This window comes from Rhinopithecus roxellana, chromosome 3 (genome assembly GCF_007565055.1).
Source record: "Rhinopithecus roxellana isolate Shanxi Qingling chromosome 3, ASM756505v1, whole genome shotgun sequence".
Lineage (NCBI taxonomy): Eukaryota > Metazoa > Chordata > Mammalia > Primates > Cercopithecidae > Rhinopithecus > Rhinopithecus roxellana.
The window spans coordinates 26,502,453-26,521,943 of NC_044551.1; the positions used below are offsets into that span (position 1 = coordinate 26,502,453).

At 37.4% G+C, this 19,491-nt stretch overlaps 1 protein-coding gene across 4 annotated transcripts in view; it reads left to right on the forward strand.

Moving 5' to 3' along the window:
* The window catches only part of FBXL17 (F-box and leucine rich repeat protein 17), a 555,353-nt gene that overhangs the window by 205,980 nt on the left and 329,882 nt on the right, over window positions 1-19,491 (forward strand). For 3 of the 4 annotated variants that reach the window (XM_030927142.1, XM_030927140.1, XM_030927141.1), the window contains one exon: window positions 11,583-11,713. In XM_030927142.1, coding sequence (XP_030783002.1) covers window positions 11,583-11,713 — 131 coding nt within the window. Of the gene's footprint in view, window positions 1-11,582; window positions 11,714-18,125; window positions 18,221-19,491 lie in introns of those variants that run through there. The other variant, XM_030927143.1, reaches the window with a different exon arrangement.

Consider the following 19,491-nt stretch of genomic DNA (forward strand, 5'->3'; position numbering starts at 1 on the left):
ATGGAAAAACTGATTTCTGAGATTAAGGTTTAGGCATTTTTCAATAACTTAGAGTTGAGACCAATAAATGAGAATGTAAGGCCATGAGATTTTCCATGTGAAGGTAAGTCTCAGTTGCATACTGTAAACCAGGAAAAAAAGGTATTTTATTTGAGAGTGTAGACACAACATTTCTGTAACATTTTTGGAATGCCAGAAAATAAAAATATATGACAGAACATGCATTAAGTTAAAAATCATTACTGTCATTCCTTTGTTTTTCAGCTTAACACATTTAGAAATAACGAGTGAAATGATTTGACTGTATTGCTTTAATAGACAGTATAAGATCAAGAGGCCAGTGTACAGGTCACTTGGCTTGGATATGGTAAGCTTTCGTCTTGGGCTAATGGCATTTTAGTTATTTCACTACTTTAAAAAATAAGATTGTAAAACTTTCATTTGGAATATATTTTGAAAACTTTTGACCCTTTGAAGTGTGATCCATGAGTGCAAGTGACTGAAATTGCTTCAAAATTTTGTGAATTGTCTCCTTTTTTGTAGATCTCTGAACTTGATATGAGGAAATGAAGTACACAACCAGTTCAATTAGTTGAAGCAGTCTCTTCTTGCTTGCATTAACATTTGACTTAATTTACCCTTAATTTACTTAAGCTTTTATTTCTTTTCTTCTTTGAGTGAAGCAGTGTGAATATTTTATTTTTTAATTGAAGGGAAATTTTCATTCTTAGCTCCTGCTGGGTAAAAAAGTGACAAGGCTGCTTAGCGTTGCTAACTTTAAGTGCTGTTTGTAGTTTGTTATGAGCTCTAGAAATCTTATATGGAGGAAAGAAAGAGATTTGGTGGAAAGAAAAGTCCTAGAAAAAAAAGTCAATTAGAGACTGTGTGACTGCCAGAGTGAAAGAGGAGGAGCAGAGCATCCATTCTGAATTGGTATATTGAGAAGCAGAAATCCAATTAACAAACTCACATTTCTGCAGCAGCAGACAGTGATTAAAATTTTGGTGAACTACTAAAAATTCCTGCCACATACTTCAAACTGATAACTTACAGAGGCTCTTAAAAAAAAAGTTATGGATTTTAAGAACAAATATGTAAATAGAGAACTCATTATGCTTCTTGTTCTGAAATGACCTTTAATTGTATGCTATGAGAAGGTTGTGTTTTATTATTTAATGTTTACATATTACTTAACTTTATGTTCAAATAAAAGAACTTTAAAAGCATGTAGCCTCAGAGCTGCAGATCCTGCATTTGATGGAGTTAAGAGAATGGAGAACTGATTTCTGGAAACTTAAATAAATAAAGTCATACCTAAAGTTTTGATCCTGATTTCAAATTTACTCATTCAGTTCTAAGCATTTAATAAATGTGTCTAATGCACCTAATACTGTGTTAAGCACTGGCGACACAAAAGTGAGTAAGACATGGTCCTGACCTGCAATAGCTTCCTTTTGACTCTAGTGGAAGGAACATACACTTAAATTAGACCAGATTATAAAGCAGTCTGGTTAACAACATGGTGAAAGAATAAGCAACATCAGTGGGTATACAGAGGGCAGTCTCCTGCTCTGAATGCTGGCATCCCAGGTAGCTTTACAGAGGGCTGTGAAGGCTGAATTATGCTGTTGTAGACTAAGGAAATGAATTCTGCCTTGTAACTGCCTCAGATGGCCTGGGGGACACTATTGTTATAAATGTATTTTTTTTTTAAAGGATTGGGCTAGGCTCTTTGTGTTCTATTTTGTTACTGTGACAATGTATGCCTGCACATTAATTCAATCAATTAATTCAAAATGTATTCACTATAAATTGTAAGACTACTGTTTGTACCTAGTTAATGAATTTAACACATTTATATATAATTAATACAATTATATATTAAATGTAGAGACGCAAATGTCATTTATGTGCTACTGGCTCCTAAATTTATTTGACATCTCTACTTGATTATCTAGGCATCTCAAACATAGCATATGCAAAAGAAAACTATCTTTTCTGCCTGCCCCCAAACTGTCTTTGTTAGTTGCAATGGTATTTTCTGATTGCTCAAACCAAAACTCTTGGAATCGTCCTTGACTCCTCTTTTTCTCTCATGCCCCATAAGATATTTGTCAAAAAATTTCTGTTGATTCTACTTTCAAATACTGTATGGCCAAAATCACTTCATACCATCTCCAACTGCTGTCGCAGTGGTCCAAGTCACTGATAACTCTTGACTGGATTAATTCAATATAGCTTCTCTCTGCTTCCACCCTTGCATCTATGTTCTGAATTCAACACAGAAGCTAGGGTGATCATTTCAAAACTAAATTGGAACATGGTCCACTGCTGTTCAAAACCCTCCAGAGGTTCCCCAAATTTCTCAGAGCAAAAGCTAAAATCCTTACAGGACCCACAAGACCCTGTGCTAGCTGTCCTTCTTAGCTCTCCTCTTTGACCATGTCTCCTGTTAGTTTTCATTCCATTCACTCTGCTGCAGCACCACTGGCTCCTTATTCATCTTCCAAAGCCCTGGGCCAGTTTCTATCTCAGGGCCTTTGCACTGTCCTAATTCTTGCCCCAGATATCAGCCTGGTTTTGTTTGCTCTTTCACTTCCTTTAAATCTTTGTGCAAATATCATCTTTTCAGTAAGATCATCCTTGACTGCCTGTTTAAAATTATACCCATCTTCCCTCTCTCTCTTCTCTATCCAGCTTGTCTTGCTTTATTTTTCTCTATAGTACTTAATACCTTTTAACATATTTGTTTATTTTATTTATTGCCCCCTGCAACCCCCCAACTAGGAATATAACCATTCTATGGACTGAGATTTTTGCTTTTTTGTTTGCTGCTGTATTTTTATCAGCTAGAGAAAGTTCCTGGTACACAATAGCTGCTTAATCAATAGTTACTGACTACATGAATAATACCTTTTGCATTTTTTGAGTGATTAAAGAGACTAAGCTTTACAAATTATTTTTGTACTTTCAGTAACTGGATTTTTTTTTTTTTTTTTTGAGACAGAGTCTCACTCTGTTGCCCAGGCTGGAGTGCAGTGGTGCTATCTCGGCTCACTGCAAGCTCTGCCTCCCAGGTTCACGCCATTCTTCTGCCTCAGCCTCCTGAGTAGCTGGGACTACGGGTGCCCACCAGCATGGCTAATTATTTTGTATTTTTAGTAGAGACGGGGTTTCACCATGTTAACCAGGATGGTCTCGATCTCCTGACCTTGTGATCTGCCCACTTCGGTCTCCCAAAGTGCTGGGATTACAGGTGTGAGCCACCACGCCTGGCCCAGTAACTGGATTTTTACATATCAATTGCGCTGCACCAGAGAAGTGGTTACCAGTCCAGGCTGAGATCAACTGGCTGTCTTTTTCAGAAATACTCATGGCTCACCCTGTTCCGAGACAATTAAATCAAAATCTCTAAGTATGGGGCCTGGCCGTCAGTCTTCTTTTTTATGTTCCCTGGTTATCCTAACTGGGAGCCAAGGTTAGAGCCAGGTGCTCAGGAAACATTTAAATGAATGTGAATGAATGAATAAAGAGTCACCACAACTACTACCTCAGAGACTCAGATTAGGCCCAGCTTAAGCATTAAGATTAGATTTCAAATGTTTGTGACGAGAGATTGATCCTGAGCAGCACAGCCTAGGAAGGGCTGGAGGGGGAGAAGGAAGGAATCAGATAAGGGAGGGTGAAGAGAAGTCAAAGAGGGCATTCCTAAGTAGTTGTAGCAGGAAGGAAAGATTGTTGCCTGGTTCCTTGGTAGCTGTTGCCAATTAATGACTCCCCATTTAAAAAGCATAGATATGTTGGGAACTGCCTAGTTAATAATTTGCATTAAGGCAAGTATATTATGTTTCCAAGACTTTATTTTTTCCTCTCTATATTAATCAAAAAGGCTTTGTGAAGAAGATGAGATTTGAACCAGGTAGTGGAATAAGAAGAAGGGAGAGGAGAACAGATATGTCTAAGTTATCAGAGTAAAATAAGTGAAGTGAGAGCAGTTTTAAAATAATAAGCACAGTTCACCTAGCATAGTGAGAACAACTTCTCAAAATCTGGGGAAAGAGGTTCGAGTTGGCTTAACGGATTTCAGGGAATGGTAGGGATGGACAGTGAAGGTCCTTGATAGGGAAGCTCTGGGATTCCTCCTTGCAGCAGAAATATTTTTGTTTCCTAAAGGCTTTGGAGAAGGTGGGAGATTTGATCGAAATTATTTCAAGAAGATTAATCTGGCCAGTGATATGACAAAAAGGAGTTAGAAGGGACAGCTTTGATGAGAAGCGGGGCCGTAAAATGTCCCAGAAAACAAAACAGAATGAATAAAATGGAGAATAATGTCAGATCTAGTAGAAGAATGGCAAAACCAAACAGACCTTGGACTTGAAAATAATGCAAAGAAACAAAAGCCCAGTGTGATTAAGAAGGCAGTGGGTGAAAGAGAATACATACAGAAGTTGCCTGAGAATTAAGATCGTAGCTACTATTAATTCCAAGACCCTGGAAGTCCAGTTTTCATAGTTAGTACTAGAAATTGTTGTTGTCTCTGTGAAGCTTTAAGGCTATCTAGAGCCTTTCAGTTCTATGCTCAGACGCTGGGAAGGATTTACCTAATGTCCTAAATGTGGCTTATTTAGATTTTTATTACATTTTAATACACTAGCTGAGGTTCCAGCCTAGTTAATGAGTAGAAGGTATATGCCTTGTTCCCTCCCTTGTCCAACCAAGTCCTTCTCTAAGTGTAGATATCAGACCTTCTCAAGGTCTGAGTCCTGAAGTGATAGAACATCCATGCTGCCTTTGCTAAGGTACTGTGAGTCCTCTTTTGTTAGTTCATCCACTTCAGTCAATCTTTACAATCGAGGGTTTTGTTTCATTTTTAACTTTTGTAGGGCCTTAAGAAAATTTGGAAGCCATTTGAGGTCTTTTCTTTTCCCGTCCCTTCCCTCCCCTCCCCTCCCCTCCCCTCCTTTCCCCCCTCGCCTCCCCTCACCTTCCCCCTCCCCTCCCCTCCCCTTCCCCCTCCCCTCCCCTTCCCCCTCCCCTCCCCTCCTCTCTTCCCCTCCCCTTCCCCCCTCTCTTCCCCTCCCCTCCCCTCCCCTCCCCTCCCTTCCCTTCCCTTCCCTTCTTGACAGAGTCTCTCTCTGTCACCCAGGCCGGAGTGCAATGGTCTGATCTCGGCTCAGTGTAACCTCTGCCTCCCGGGTTCAAGCGATTCACCTGCCTCTGCCTCCTGAGTATGTGACACTACAGGCACATGCCACCATGCCCAGCTAATTTTTGTATTTTTAGTAGAGGCGGGGTTTCACCACGTTGGTCAGGCTGGTCTTGAACTCCTGACCCATTTGAGGTCTTTCTATAATCCACCAAGCCTATGTTTCCTAGGTAACATTTTAGTGTCTCATTTTATATTTAAATACATACATGGCCATACCAATCATTGACTAATTTTAGTCTTTAACATGAATTAATTAGATGTCATGTTGTTTTCTAAAAAAAGCAGTATTAAACTGAAAGATGATTTCCCATATTCTACATTCTGACTTGTGTTTCTGTTAAAATACCTTGCTAAATATTTAAAAATTGGAGTGAAACATTTAGATCTTGATTGTAAGGCTTTGCTTATTCAAATCCTCTGTGATTTGTATAACTCACAACTACCAGTGAATTATAAGGAAAGTAAGTTTAATTAAAATGTCAGTTTCCTAAATGTAATTATCTGTTTGAGGCTATGAAGGATTATTTTAGGTAGCTTTTCATGAAACACTGGAGGGCACCGTTATGAAATTCCCATAGTGAAGAAAGAAATGTGATGAATTTGACAGAACTGTTTGTGGAGTTTTGAATACAAATACCACATCTCATAGAAGTGCTAGTTTTGTGTCTTGTAATGATGCTGGTTACTGGGGATTAGTCTCTTGGAACTGCCTTTGGATACTGTCGTATTTCAAGTTGAGTTGGCCAAAGTGGTTATGGGGAAGGCCACGTGAATGTAGTGACTGTCAGCTCATGAGAAAACAAGAGTAAAATAGTCTTTAAGATCCCTGTAGAAGCCTGGAGCGTAAGAGCTCAAGTAAACCTGTTTCTTCATGGATACATTTGTGCTCCACTGGAAGAGTGAGAAATGTTTTATTTATGGACAGTACATGCAGGGCAGTAAGAGTCACAAGTAGCCCAGTGTCATCCATCATCTGGTCTACCTTACTGTGAGGAGTAGGCCTGGATGCAAGCTTTCTAAAAGTTCGAGAGTCAAATAGAACTCAAAGTTTAGAAATTTTTGGATTTTCACAAGTCTATAAAATAGGTTAGATTTGCCAGCATCTCTCTATCCAGTATCTGCAATTTGATAAGTTATTCGGCTGAACTGGTACAAGCAGCTTTATATTTTCTTCTCTATACAATTTTTATTGTATGCTGTCACCATCTTCTTGTTGATATGTGAATTTTTTTTATTGTGGTAAAATGTATGTAACGTAAAATATACTATTTTAACCATTTAAAATGTACAGTTTAGTGGCATTAAGTACATTCAAACTGTTGTGATGGAGAGATGCATTACAATGAAGGAAGCCAAGAGATAGGTAAGAATTCACATAGAAACTCCATATCAGAAGCTGTGCTAGAACCCCAAATATGCATGTGTAGGAGATATTTATGTAGCTGGATAAAATTTTTGTGACTTTGAATCTTCCTAGAAACTATGGTAAAAGATAAATTGGGAAAATAAAGTCATGCTATATGTGTGTTTAGTATGGTTCTATTCAGTAGTTCACATATGCATATAGTTACAAATAGCAAAATTAATCCTTAATGTTTATAGGTTTAAGAGTCATATGTCAAAGTATTTTCAGGCAGTCCTATAGGTCCATTTAATGTAGTTTATTTCTTATTTTCCAGTGATACCAACATGGGGCTGCTATCAGCACATGAGCCCAGAAAGCTGCCTAGCATCTGCAGTTCTCAAGGGCTGTCTGGTTCTTTTTACATGTTACTGGAACAGTGTATTTCCAACAGTTATAAAAACTTTTTGGGTGTGGGGATCAAAAATGCCCTATAAAGAAAGTTAGCTGTAAAGACAATGTGATTTTAAAAAATGGTGATTTTTAGGTAGAAAATAGAAGTGTGGGGAACAGTAATATGAGGATTATCAAATTTAACAGTGACTCAGATCCTTGACACATACAAATTCATCTTTGCTCAATCAAAAACAAGAAAACTTGACTAGTGAAACCATTTTATCCACTTTTCTAGCCCTAATGCAAAATCTTGTGAAAAATAAAACTTTAGGGAACATGAAAAGACAGTTAACCTGTGTTAAGATATATATGGAAGTACATAACTATTGACAATTATGAATTGAGTAAAGGCCAGAAGCTGTGCAAATATTTCCGTAAAGTGTTGCCATCAAACCCATCTTCCCATGAGTAAGGGTCGGTTTAAGAAATTTAGGAAGACCTCCCCACTTTCTAGGTATCTTTCTCTGTCTCTGTCTCTGTCTCGGCCTCTCTGTCTCTCTCTATTTCTCTTTCTTCTGACAAGAGTGTCCACATCATAACTGACTGTTTTCTAGGAAGTATTTTCTTGGAAGCTGAAGACGAACCTAGAGGAGAAGGCTGAATGGATTAAGCCTCTCACTCTGTGCTTTTGTGAGCATTAAGTGTCTGAAGAAGGACAGAGAGCCTCAGCATTTAAAGTGGGCAAGGATATTCCCCTTGTCTTGAGTGAAGCCTGACTTTTCTTCAGCAATACAACCTCCCCACAGCCCTCCTGTATTTGTTTTCTACTGATACGCAACAAATTACTACAAGTTTAGCAGCTTAAAACAATGTGCATTTATCATTTCACTAGTTCTGTGGGTCAGGAGACCAGACAGACATAGCTTAGCTATGTCCTCTGCCTATGGTTTAACAAGGCAATCAAGATGTCAACTGGGGCTGTATTTCTTTCTAGAGCTCAAGTGTTCTTATAAGCTCATGTAGTTGCTGGAATAATTCAGTTCCTCATGGTTGTAGAACTAACATCCTCATTTTCTTGCTGGCCCTCAGCCAGTGGCCAATCCTCAGAAGCCTCTCACAGTCCTTTTCACAACACAGTTGCTTAGTTCTTCAAGGCCAAGCAGGATAATTTCTCTGACCTCTAGACCCTTTGTAAGGACTTAACTGATTATGTTAGGCCCACCTAGGATACTTTCCCTTTTGATTCATTCAGTGTCAACTAATCAGGAACCATAATTACAGCTACAAAATCTCTTTGCTTTACAAGGAGAATTTCCATCCTAATCGTGGGTCCTGTCCACACTCAAGGGGGCAGGGGTTACTATAGAGCATAGGCCATTGGGATCATCTTAGAATTTTGCCTACCACATTTTCTCAGTGTATTTCTCTAGGGTCAGGAGGTGAGGGCTGGATCCTCTTTGCTTTCCATAGCTGCTTTCAGGCTATTATTTTCCTTCCTCTCATGAAAAATAACAACAAAAAAACACTGAGTCTGAGATTTGTGCTTTTTGGCATTACCATTGTTTCTTTCATTTTATTGCCATCCCATCCCATCCCATCCCATCCCATCCCATGAATTCTTCCAGCAACTACATGAGCTTGTAAGAGGACTTGAGCTCTAGAAAGAAATACAGCCCCAGTTGAGATCTTGATTGCCTTGAGAAACCCTAGGCAGAGGACACAGCTAAGCCATGTCTGGTCTCCTGACACACAGAACTAGTGAGTTGATAAATGTACATTGCCATCTATCCTTCTGGTGTCTCCTGTTCATAAAAGATGTTGGCCTTCCATTTTGCTCCAAGCACAGCCATGACTGTGGGTGATTTCAATTTCTGTGCCCACCACATGCAGATCACGTGTTGGGAAGGAGGAACGCATAGCAAAGAGCATTCATATCAGCCCTTTATTCCCTTAGGTGAATTCTAGTGAGGTCAGAAAAGTTATAGAAACTTATTTTGCTATTTATTTTGTATTTTATTTGTCTCTCTTCTTCTTGTACTTTTAGATACTTAAAAAAAAGTTAGCTACAATGAGAGATAAGACATAGGAATCAGGGGCTATGTTTGCAGCCCAAACAGCTCACCTTTGAGCCCTGGGCTTAATTTTGATTATAATTATTTTAGTAAGGCGAACCCTGAGGAAGGGGAAACTGAGGGAGTTGACCAACATTCTGACTGATCAGTTGCCTGAAGCTACTGAGACAGCCAGAAAGGTCTGTTTTAACGAGTCCATTCCTGTGTGCTTTGGTTGCCAAGTACCAATTATGTTCTGATGTTGCTGAAACCCTTAATGTGTTATTATTGAATAGGAACTTTGGAGAGCCCATTTCTTCTTTGCTTGTCCTGCCTCTGTTCTGGAGCATCATTTTGCTAAGTCCCATACTGGACTGGACGTGACTTCCTTGGACGTCTTACCTGATGAGCCAATTGCAGAGAGCTTTTCCTGAAGCTCTGCCTTTACTAATGCCTACAACGTAGCCCTTAGAAGAAGCTGGTACATACACTTGCTGTCTCAATTAGAAAGAATTTACCTGCTGTTGTGGACCTTTTTGTGTTTTACGTGTTGCAGCTATCTCTATCTCCATAGTTGGGCAGCATGCTTCAGACAGCATTGAGTAGTGACTCTGTGAACTCTCTCTGTGTAGCTTCTCCGATTGGGAGCTGAGGTGGAAAGAGAGTGTGAGTACTGCCTGGCAGGTTTACCTCCTACCCTTCCAACGACCATTCTTTTGAGCCGTCCTGTCCAACACTGTAGCCATTAGCCACATGCAGATATAAAAATTCAATGCAAATTATTTAAAATTAAATAAAATTAAAAGTTCAGGTCCCCTGTCACACTGGTCACATTTTAGGTGCTCAATAGGTACAAGTGATTAGTGATTACTATATCAGACAGCAGAAATATAGAACATTTTCAGTGGAGATTCAAGTGTCTGCTCTTCTCTTGGGGTTTAAGCTGAACTGACTTAAATTCTCACACACTTAGCAACTTAAAACAGCACCAGTTTATTATTTCACGATTCTGTAAGTTAGAAGCCTGTCTGACACAGGTCTCACCAGGGTAAATTCAGGATGTCAGCTGTGTTTCTGAAGGGAGCATCTATTTTCTTGCTCACTCTTACAGGTTTTTTGGCAGAATTAAATTCCTTAAGGTTCTAAGTCTGAGATCCTTATTTCTTTCTGGCTGTCAGCTGAGGGCTGTTTCCAACTCTAAAGCTGCCCATATTCCTTAGCTTCTGGCCCTTTCCTCAATATTTGAAGTTAGTAAAGGTATCTTGAATCCCTTTCATGAGTGAAACATCTCCTGTATCTTCCATTACATCTCTCTGGCTTTCTCTGAGTAAGCCTGTGCTTATAAGGGTCTGCAGTGATTATATTGGGCCTACTCAGATAACCTGGGATAGTCTCCCCATCTCAAGATCCATACCTTTAATCACATCTGCAAAATCCCGTTTGCCTTATAAGGTAACATATTAGAGCATAGATATCTTTGGTGGGAGGGATATTTGTGTTACTTGGTCTATCATATGTCTCCAGATTAAGTTTTGCATAGTATTAAGCAAAAATAGCTTAATATTTGAAAAGGTAGTTATTTGAAGAGGATAATTAAGATCCTACCACCTTTATGTAAATATTGTCATTAATTTGCTTTAGAGGCCAAACATCAGGGGAAGACAAGAAACTTAAAGAAATAGAAAATGAAGACATGGAGAAGGTGGAACCTGGAGAAATGTTTGCTTCTTAAGCCACATTTTCTATGGTTTTCTGATGAAACACATACCCATAATAGTACAGTTTGGAGTACACTGATAATACAAAACCAGGCGATCTCCCAATTAACCATTTAGTCATATTTCATCTTTAAAAAATAAAAATATATATATACAGAAATGGCATTATAATTATGAAGGTAATATCTGAAATTGAACAATGTTAGAATAATCTTATCAGATTGTAGGTACTTAATGTAATATATTCAATACCTTGCCTGCCTATTAGACAATAGATTGGTAACTTGATTTTTAGGATACTTGAGTAAAATCTTTCTTTCTTTCTTTCTTTTTTTCTTTTTTTGAGACGGAGTCTTGCTCTGTTACCAGGCTGGAGCGCAGGTGGCGCGATTTCAGCTTACTGCAACCTCTGCCTCCCAGGTTCAAGCAATTCCACTGCCTCAGCCTTCCAAGTAGCTGGGATTACAGGAATGCACCAACATGCCCAGCTAATTTTTTTGTATTTTAGTAGAGATAGGGTTTCACCGTATTGGTCAAGATGGTCTTAATCTCCTGACCTCGTGATCCACCAGCCTCAGCTTCCCAAAGTGCTGGAATAACAGATGTGAGCTACTGCACCTGGCCAAATCTACTTTCTGTTAATGTTTGTTGTCATTCAGATACTCACCATAGATTTCTATACACTCATGCTTAATTTACTGTGTAAAATATTACATATACAATATCTTTAATTAAAAGATTCTAGGCTATCATCTATTTTAAATATTTTACAATGATACTCTACCTTGTAATAAACTACATTTGTAAGTTTTGAGAGTGAATGTAGCATTTACCTTTTTCATCTTTCATTTTATTTATCTCATTAGCTAAGAAACCTTTCCAGCTTGGACCTACGTCATATCACCGAACTGGATAATGAAACCGTGATGGAAATTGTCAAGAGGTGCAAAAATCTTAGCTCTCTCAATCTCTGTCTGAACTGGATCATAAATGACAGGTAACCTTTGTAACATGTTAAAAATACTTTTCTAGAGGAAAACATTTAGCAAATACTAATTATTGTTATAACAAGGCATGTCTTTAACTGAAATTGAATGCAACTGTGTCTTTCCAAATTGTTATGTTTCAGTTTTGAAAACCATCTAGATCTATACTTTTAATGCATCTATTGCTTGTAAGTGCAGCAAAGTTTTTAGGTGCTTTAATACAAATATTTGCCTCAACAATTGTAACAATAGTAGGTTGTTGAATTTTTTCTTTGTTATCCATCTAAGAAGTGCCTGCTTTTTGCCACACTTGTAAGTTTGTAATGATATGTTATTTGTCACTTTAACATTTTTGCAACATTTGTGGTTGATGTTATGATTTGGAGAAACCATCTGAAGCATTAACATTTAAACCCTTTCTTAAAGGTGACATCGTTTTTTCAGAGATGGAGTCTCACTGTGTTTCCCAGGTGCAATTCCTGGGCTCAAGCAATCCTTCTGCCTCAGCCTCCCAAGTAGCTAGGACTACAGGCATACACCACTATGCCTTTATTAGCCCATTCTAGTGTTGCCATAAAGAACTACCTTAGACTGGGTAATTTATAAAGATAAGAGGTATAATTCAGTTCTGCAGGCTGTACAGGAAGTATGGCTGGAAAAACCTCAGGAAACTTACAAGCATGGTAAAAAGCAGGCACATCTTACATGGCTGGAAAAGGAAGGAAGAGAGTGACGTGGGAGGTACTACACATTTTTAGACATCCAGTTCTTGTGAGAACTCACTCACTATCAGGAGAACAGCAAGGGGTAAATCTGCCCCCATGATCCAGTCACCTCCCAACAGGCCCTTCCTCCAACATTGGGGTTACAATTTGACAGGAGATTTGGGTGGGAACACAAATCCAAACCATATCAGCAGCTAAGGATGACATTTTGTTCTCAGTATGTATATGTAATTTGTTTCAGAAATTGAAGTCATGTGATGAATAGCTTAATATACAGTATAGAATCAGAAGTTTTTTTCTTATGAATAATGATTAACCCATTTTTCTTTGAAATAATGCAGGAAGGAAGAGAGAGATACAGGAAAACCCTTAGAAGTAGACTATTATAATGAAAACAACTGCAGAGTAGTGCTAGCACTACTGATTAGGTAGATTTGTAAATATGAGCATGAGAGGAATCTTGCCCAGTAAGTTTCCAAGATTTGTTTTTAAAAGATAAGTTTCCGAAAATATTTTCCTTTCAAAATAGAAAGCATTATTTCAGCTAAAATTAGAGCCTATTTAGACTTAAATATTCTTTTAAAAATAGGATAAATAATTTGTTTGTGTCAGATAATGCTTTAAATTTAAGAAATTCCCCCCCCCCTTTTTTTTTTTTTGTTTTGTTTTGTTTTGTTTTGTTGTTGTTGAAACCGAATCTTGCTCTGTTACCCAGGCTGGAGTGCAGTCAGTGGCATGTTCTCCACTCACTGTGACCCCCACCTCCCGGGTTTGAGGGATTCTCTTGCCTCAGCCACCCGAGTAGCTGGGATTATAAGTGTGCACCACCACGTCCAACTATGTTTTGTATTTTTAGTAAAGATGGGGTTTCTGTTGGCCTGGCTGGTGTCAAACTACTGGCCTTAATTGATCCCCCCTCACCTCAACCTCCCAAAGTGCTGGGATTATAGGCACGAGCTATAAGCTACCATGTCTGGCCTCTCCTCTTTTAATTTCCTTTTATACCTTAAAATAAAACCATGTAGACTACATTTTCCCCAATTTTGGTAAATTCTAGTAACATTTTCTTAAATTACCCTGAATTACTCTTTATGTGATAGCCTTGACTTCACTCTTTCTTAGTAAAATTTTTCTTGAAAAATGTACTCCTCTAGAATGGGTATGTGATCACCATTTATAAAACTTCTCTCTTGTTTTTGAATAATACTCACCATATGAAATATATCATCTTCTAAAGAAAATGGAACTGAATGAAGGTCATTATTCTAAGTAAAGTAACTCAGGAATCAAAAACCAAATACTATGTGTTCTCACTTACAAGTGGGCGTTGAACTGTGGGTACACAAAGGCATGTAGAGTGTTACAATAGACATGGGAGCTCCAAGTGAGGAGGCTCAGAGGGGGTGAGGGATAAAAACAGCCTATTGGGTACAATGTACACTATTCAGGTGATGGGCACACTAAAATCCTATACCTCACCACTACAGAATTCATCCATGTAACTAAAACTACTTGTGCCCCTAAAGTTACTGAAATTAAAACATTTAAGAAAAAGAAAATTCAAATAAATTAACTTTCCTGAAAAGAAAGTGTACAAAGTGAAATTCTTCTCTATAATCGACATCCTATATAGACAATTTAAAGTAATTTTTAAAAAGTTATTCATAACACATAATAAAGTACATAAATATTATCTTGTGGTTTTAAATATCTAACATTAGTTCAATGTATTACCATAAATTTCTTGGTAATGCATTGAATTAAAGGTAGAAAACTGAGTCAGGCGTGGTGGCTCACGCCTGTAATCCCAGCACTTTGGGAGGCCGAGGCAGGCGGATCATGAGGTCAGGAGATTGAGACCATCCTGGTTAACATGGTGAAACCCCGTCTCTACTAAAAATACAAAAATTAGCTGGGTATGGTGCCGCGTGCCTGTAATCCCAGCTACTCCGGAGACTTAAGGTAGGAGAATCACTTGAATCCAGAAGGCGGAGGTTGCAGTGAGCCAAGATCACGCCGTTGTACTCCAGCCTGGGCCACAAGAGCGAAACTCTGTCTCAAAAAAAAAAAAAGTAGAAAACTGTTTCTGCAATAAGGTGACTATATCCCACAACAATTTTTTTGTGTACAGGACATGTGTAGAAGAGTCATTTAATGGGAGACTACTATAATTGATAAATAAGATACAGTATATACATGGTTTTATGAGTTATGTAAGTAAATATTTTGCTTAGGTTTGTATCATTTAAATAAAGATGGGAGAGTGGATTTCTAATCTTCTAGTTCTTTAAATGCTTATTTTGTTGTAGCTGGCTAATTTACAAATGAAAATGTCGAGAGCTCTCACTTTGCCCTTCCTTCCCTTTGTTAGGCTTCATGTACTCAAACCTTGTGCTATTTCAGTCATTTTTTTCCTACTTAGCTGTAATGGTTATTTGGTGTTTGATCCTGAATATATGTATTGTAGAGATTTATTTGCAAGGAATGAAAGTGTATTTTTATGTTTTTAATGGAAAAGTTTGGATTAATTGAGAAAACATGCATTTTAATGAGGTTGAGCAGGAGAGTTTCAAAGATCAGGCTCTTTTAGGTTTTAATTACACTACTTGCACTTATCCTGTATACTGTAATAGAAGTTTCAAACATTAAAACCCACTTTACAGTATCATCTAAATTACTCATCTCATTGTTCTTGCCATACTATATTACTAAGCTAAGTAATATTTGTAATTATATTGGTATAAATCTAGAACTTCCCATCAGACTTAATTATAATTTCAGCACTTAGCTGAGATGGGTTAGTAACCTTCCATATAGAGGGCACTGGAATGCACTAATGCGTTTAGCCTATCAATTAATTCTGTTTTACATTCGTTCATTATTGTTATCCTCCAGTAAATCAGAAAGCATTTATTAGCCCCCTACTAAATACATGGTACTGTGTCTCAGACTGTGGGGCACTGAGTTCCTGCTGTTCTCAAAGGTCACTCTCTTTAGGTGACATAAGACATAATGATAATAGTGAGCCTTGTAAGGATTGAGGGGACGAAAGTAACCTTTATTACCCAGGTAATTGATAGGCACTTTACACATGTTCTCATTTAATCTCTTCAACGTCTTTTGTTCAGGGGAAGGTCATACTATTTCTATTAAATTTAGATTATTTCTTTGACTTTCTTTGGCTTTTCAGTGGATGTATTTTTCCATCATCATTGCAGTAAAAACTAAGTGAGGACAAACAAGAAAAGTGAATGGCTAATCAGTCAATTTTCTGTGTCATAGCTGGGATTCACATGCAATTGACATTTATATATAAAATTCTTAATTTTTTAACTAAGTTCATTATTTTCTTTCATATTGAAAGTATAATGGAACTTTTAGATATTAATTTACATACAATACCTGTTATAAGAATTTATCCTGAATGTTGCTAGTTTTAATACAGGATTTCTCACATTAAGATAAATTTCAATACTTGTCACAGTCCTTTATGTATAACATTTATCCTAGGTTTTAATAGTTCTTATCTGTGAACTTTTTTTAAGTTCAAAATTTTAAAATGTGTAGTAATTGAAAGACTTTACTGTTATGCTTACGGTGTCTGTTAGCATTTTCTGGTCCTCGAATTGATCTCTGTGACTAAGACATGCTGCTCTTTATCTTTGTTTTTCTAAAAGCACTTTTTGTGTTTAGAGAGTTAAACAGCATGATATTTTCTTGTATTCAGAAGGATGGTCTAGTAGTCATTTGACATTTACCATTGCTTTTGAATACAAATAACTTCCAAGTGTTTTATGAAAAGAGGACACTGACTATTTCTATCAGTGATTTAAATTAAACATCTGGTTATTATGTCTCCTCCACTCCCTGATTCTAAGTTTATTGAATTTTTTTTGTATTTATATCAGTCTTAATTTCACATCCAGTTTGGTCTACAATATTTTTATATGTTTGACACAGAGTCCAAAAGCAGCATGTTTGGGGTGTAACAGCTGATGTGTAAAAAACTGGTCTGAGCATTGTTATAGCAATATACTTACAATGGTTCTTTTATTCTTTTTTGTTAATAAGAATTAAATAAAATCTAACTGATTTTAATAGATCTGTACAAAAGCTGTTTTCAGTTTTTAAACTATCAAAGATGTTATCTCCCCATTTTCAATTTTTAACATTGGTTGGGAAAATGAACTTAGTTTAATCTTATGTTTTATATCCCTATTCTCAAACATATGAGCCTTTCTTTGACAGTTGACCATGCTTGCTCATGAATTAGGTGAACAATATAGAAAAATAATACAAGACAAATAAGATTATCTAACATATAGTAGCTAAAGTCACAAAGCATAACAAAGGCCAGAGTTGTTGTTAATATCAGTTAAATTGCCATGATTTGCTGTGTGAATCTTGTATTTATGTAAGGGAAGCTATTGCATCAGTGCACACTCTAAAATTTAGAGAATTTTAAATCTTAGACTGTTACCCAGTTTCTTTCAAGTAAAAAATAAAACAAAATATTGCTATTTTATTTTGTATATGCTAGGGGTTAAAATAGTACCTATAGCTATTTATCTCTCTCTCTCTCTCTCTCTTTTTTTTTTTTTTAAAGACAGTCACGCTCTGTTGCCCAGGCTGCAGTGGCACAATCTCAGCCCACTGCAACTTCTGCCTCCTGGGTTCAAGTGCTTCTCCTGCCTCACCCTCCCAAATAACTGGGTTTACAAGCATTCACCAGCATGGGGGGCTAATTTTTGTGTTGTTAGTAGAGACGGAGTTTCACCATGTTGGGCAGGCTGGTCTAGAACTCCTGACCTCAAGTTATCTGCCCACCTTGGTTGGCCCCCAAAGTGCTGGGGTCACAGGTGTGAACCACTGCCCCCAGCTAGATATTTCTCTTTAAATATAACTTTTTAATAAGGCCACTTGAAGTTGCAAACTTCTGGTCCACAGCTGAGTCTAGTCCACAAAGCTGTTTTGTTTGGCATATACAGTATTTAAAAATTTTGAATTAGTTGCCAACACTTTAAAAATTGGGATAGTTCACATAAATATTCTGAATTCAGGCTTTCTTTTGGAAAAGTTGTGGACCCAGTAATACTATGCCCACATTTTCTCATGTCAACATTCTTTTCAGGATGAGGAACAGACTGTTCTCTTTGGCCCCCTTTCCATTTATCCACTCTTCCCACCAAACTGAATTATCCTTCCTTAAAATTGAGATGTAGAGAATTTTAGATATTTCATATTTAAATCATATTGTTCTTTTTAAATTGAGTCTGGTAAAATATATTAAAAAAATGGTAGCTCATTAGTCTACTAAATTGGTTATTTACTGTTACAGGCACCGGAATGTTAGTCAACAGGTGGAAGTTATAGACAGAGACAGAATGCAGTTTAAAATAAGTTAAAACTTTGATTTTCATCGACTGCCTTCCAAAATAGAGAGTGCACTCTTTGTTAGTGTTCAGAGTGCTGTAAAGGAGTTTCCTGAATTATAAGGAGGGTTGGACTAGTTTATTAAAAAGTCCCTCAAACTCCAAACCTATGATGTGAAGTTGCTTATTTTAAAATGATTCATTGGCAATGTTTAGTGTTTGATTTGTGATTTCTTTGTTTTCAATATTAAGAAAAATCTTAATACTATTCTCTCTTGTCTCTTTTTTAATTTTTGTATAGAAAAAGTCCTCTTTTGTTTTTTTAGGTGTACTGAGGTGAAAGTTGTAGAGTGACAGATTACTCCACCACCCCTTTCAGTGAGACTGACAGCACCTTGGCTCATGTAAAACTCAATGAGGCTTTATATAAAGATTTTTCTAACTCCCCTGATCTTCTCTGGGTGTTTATTCTGTTTCTTCTTTCAAATTTCCGTTGATTCAATAAAAAGCGGTGATATTTAGAAATAAAGTTCAAAGAGGATTTGAGCAGGTGTTGGTGATATAAAATATTTGCTGAGTGCCCATTGTGTTTTATTTCCAAGAATTGTTTTGTGAACATATGCTATATATTGTATTTATAAGTGTTCAAGGACTGGGTAGATAATCTACCATCTTCCTGTGAATGTCATGTCACAGTGGACTTAGAATTTTATTTCATTTCAATCCCCTAATATTACTTAATTCTCCTAGAGACTGAGGTTTAAAGATTGCCCAAGGGGAACAAACCTATCCATTAAATCCAGCAGGCAGAGTTGAATTTGAGTTTGAGAATATTTTGTTTTCTATTAAAGTTAAGTGGTATGGAGGAGAGAAATACTTTTCACCTTGGAGTATTGAGTGTGAAGTTTGAGCCATTTTCTATCATAAAAGCCTGAAAACTTGAAAATAAAGAGGTGGCAAAAATAATGCTGACTGTTGAAGCTGCTTGGTGGTGGTATTTATAGCAGCACTGCCCTGCCTCTATAGAATGCAGAGCAATCTGTCTGCAAACTTTTGGTGCCTAATAATGTGTCTGGGCTGGTTAGGTGAAGCTTTAGTAAAACTGAATTTTAGCTTATTTTTTGTAATCTACTGAATAATTTTGTGTATGTTCTATGACATTGTTTGTAGTTTTGCAAAAAGAATAATGAAATATATTTTACTGAGTTCTGAGAGAATTATAGAAACAGCATGGAGTCTTTCTAAACTAGTGACGTTAGTTTGAGGTTAGCATATTTTTGACACTATCTTTTTTATTCACATACTCACAATTATGTGTAAGACCATCCCTAGAAGGTATTGGAGTAACTATTATTCCGGGCTTCCAAACTAACTTTAAAAAATCATGAGGCCAGGCTTGATGGCTCACCTCTTGTCATCTCAGCACTTTAGGAGGCCAAGGAGGGTGGATTACTTGAGCTCAGGGGTTCGAGACTAGCCTGGGCAACATGGTGAAACCCCATCTCTGTAAAAAATAAAAATAAAAATTAGCCAGGCATAATGGCACATGCCTGTAGACCCAGCTACTGAGGAGGCTGAGCTGAGAGGATAGCTGCAGACTGGGAGGATTGCTTGAGACTGGGAGGCAGAGGTTGAGGTGAGCTGTGATCGTGCCACTGCTCTCCAGTCTGGGTGACAGAGGAAGACCCATCT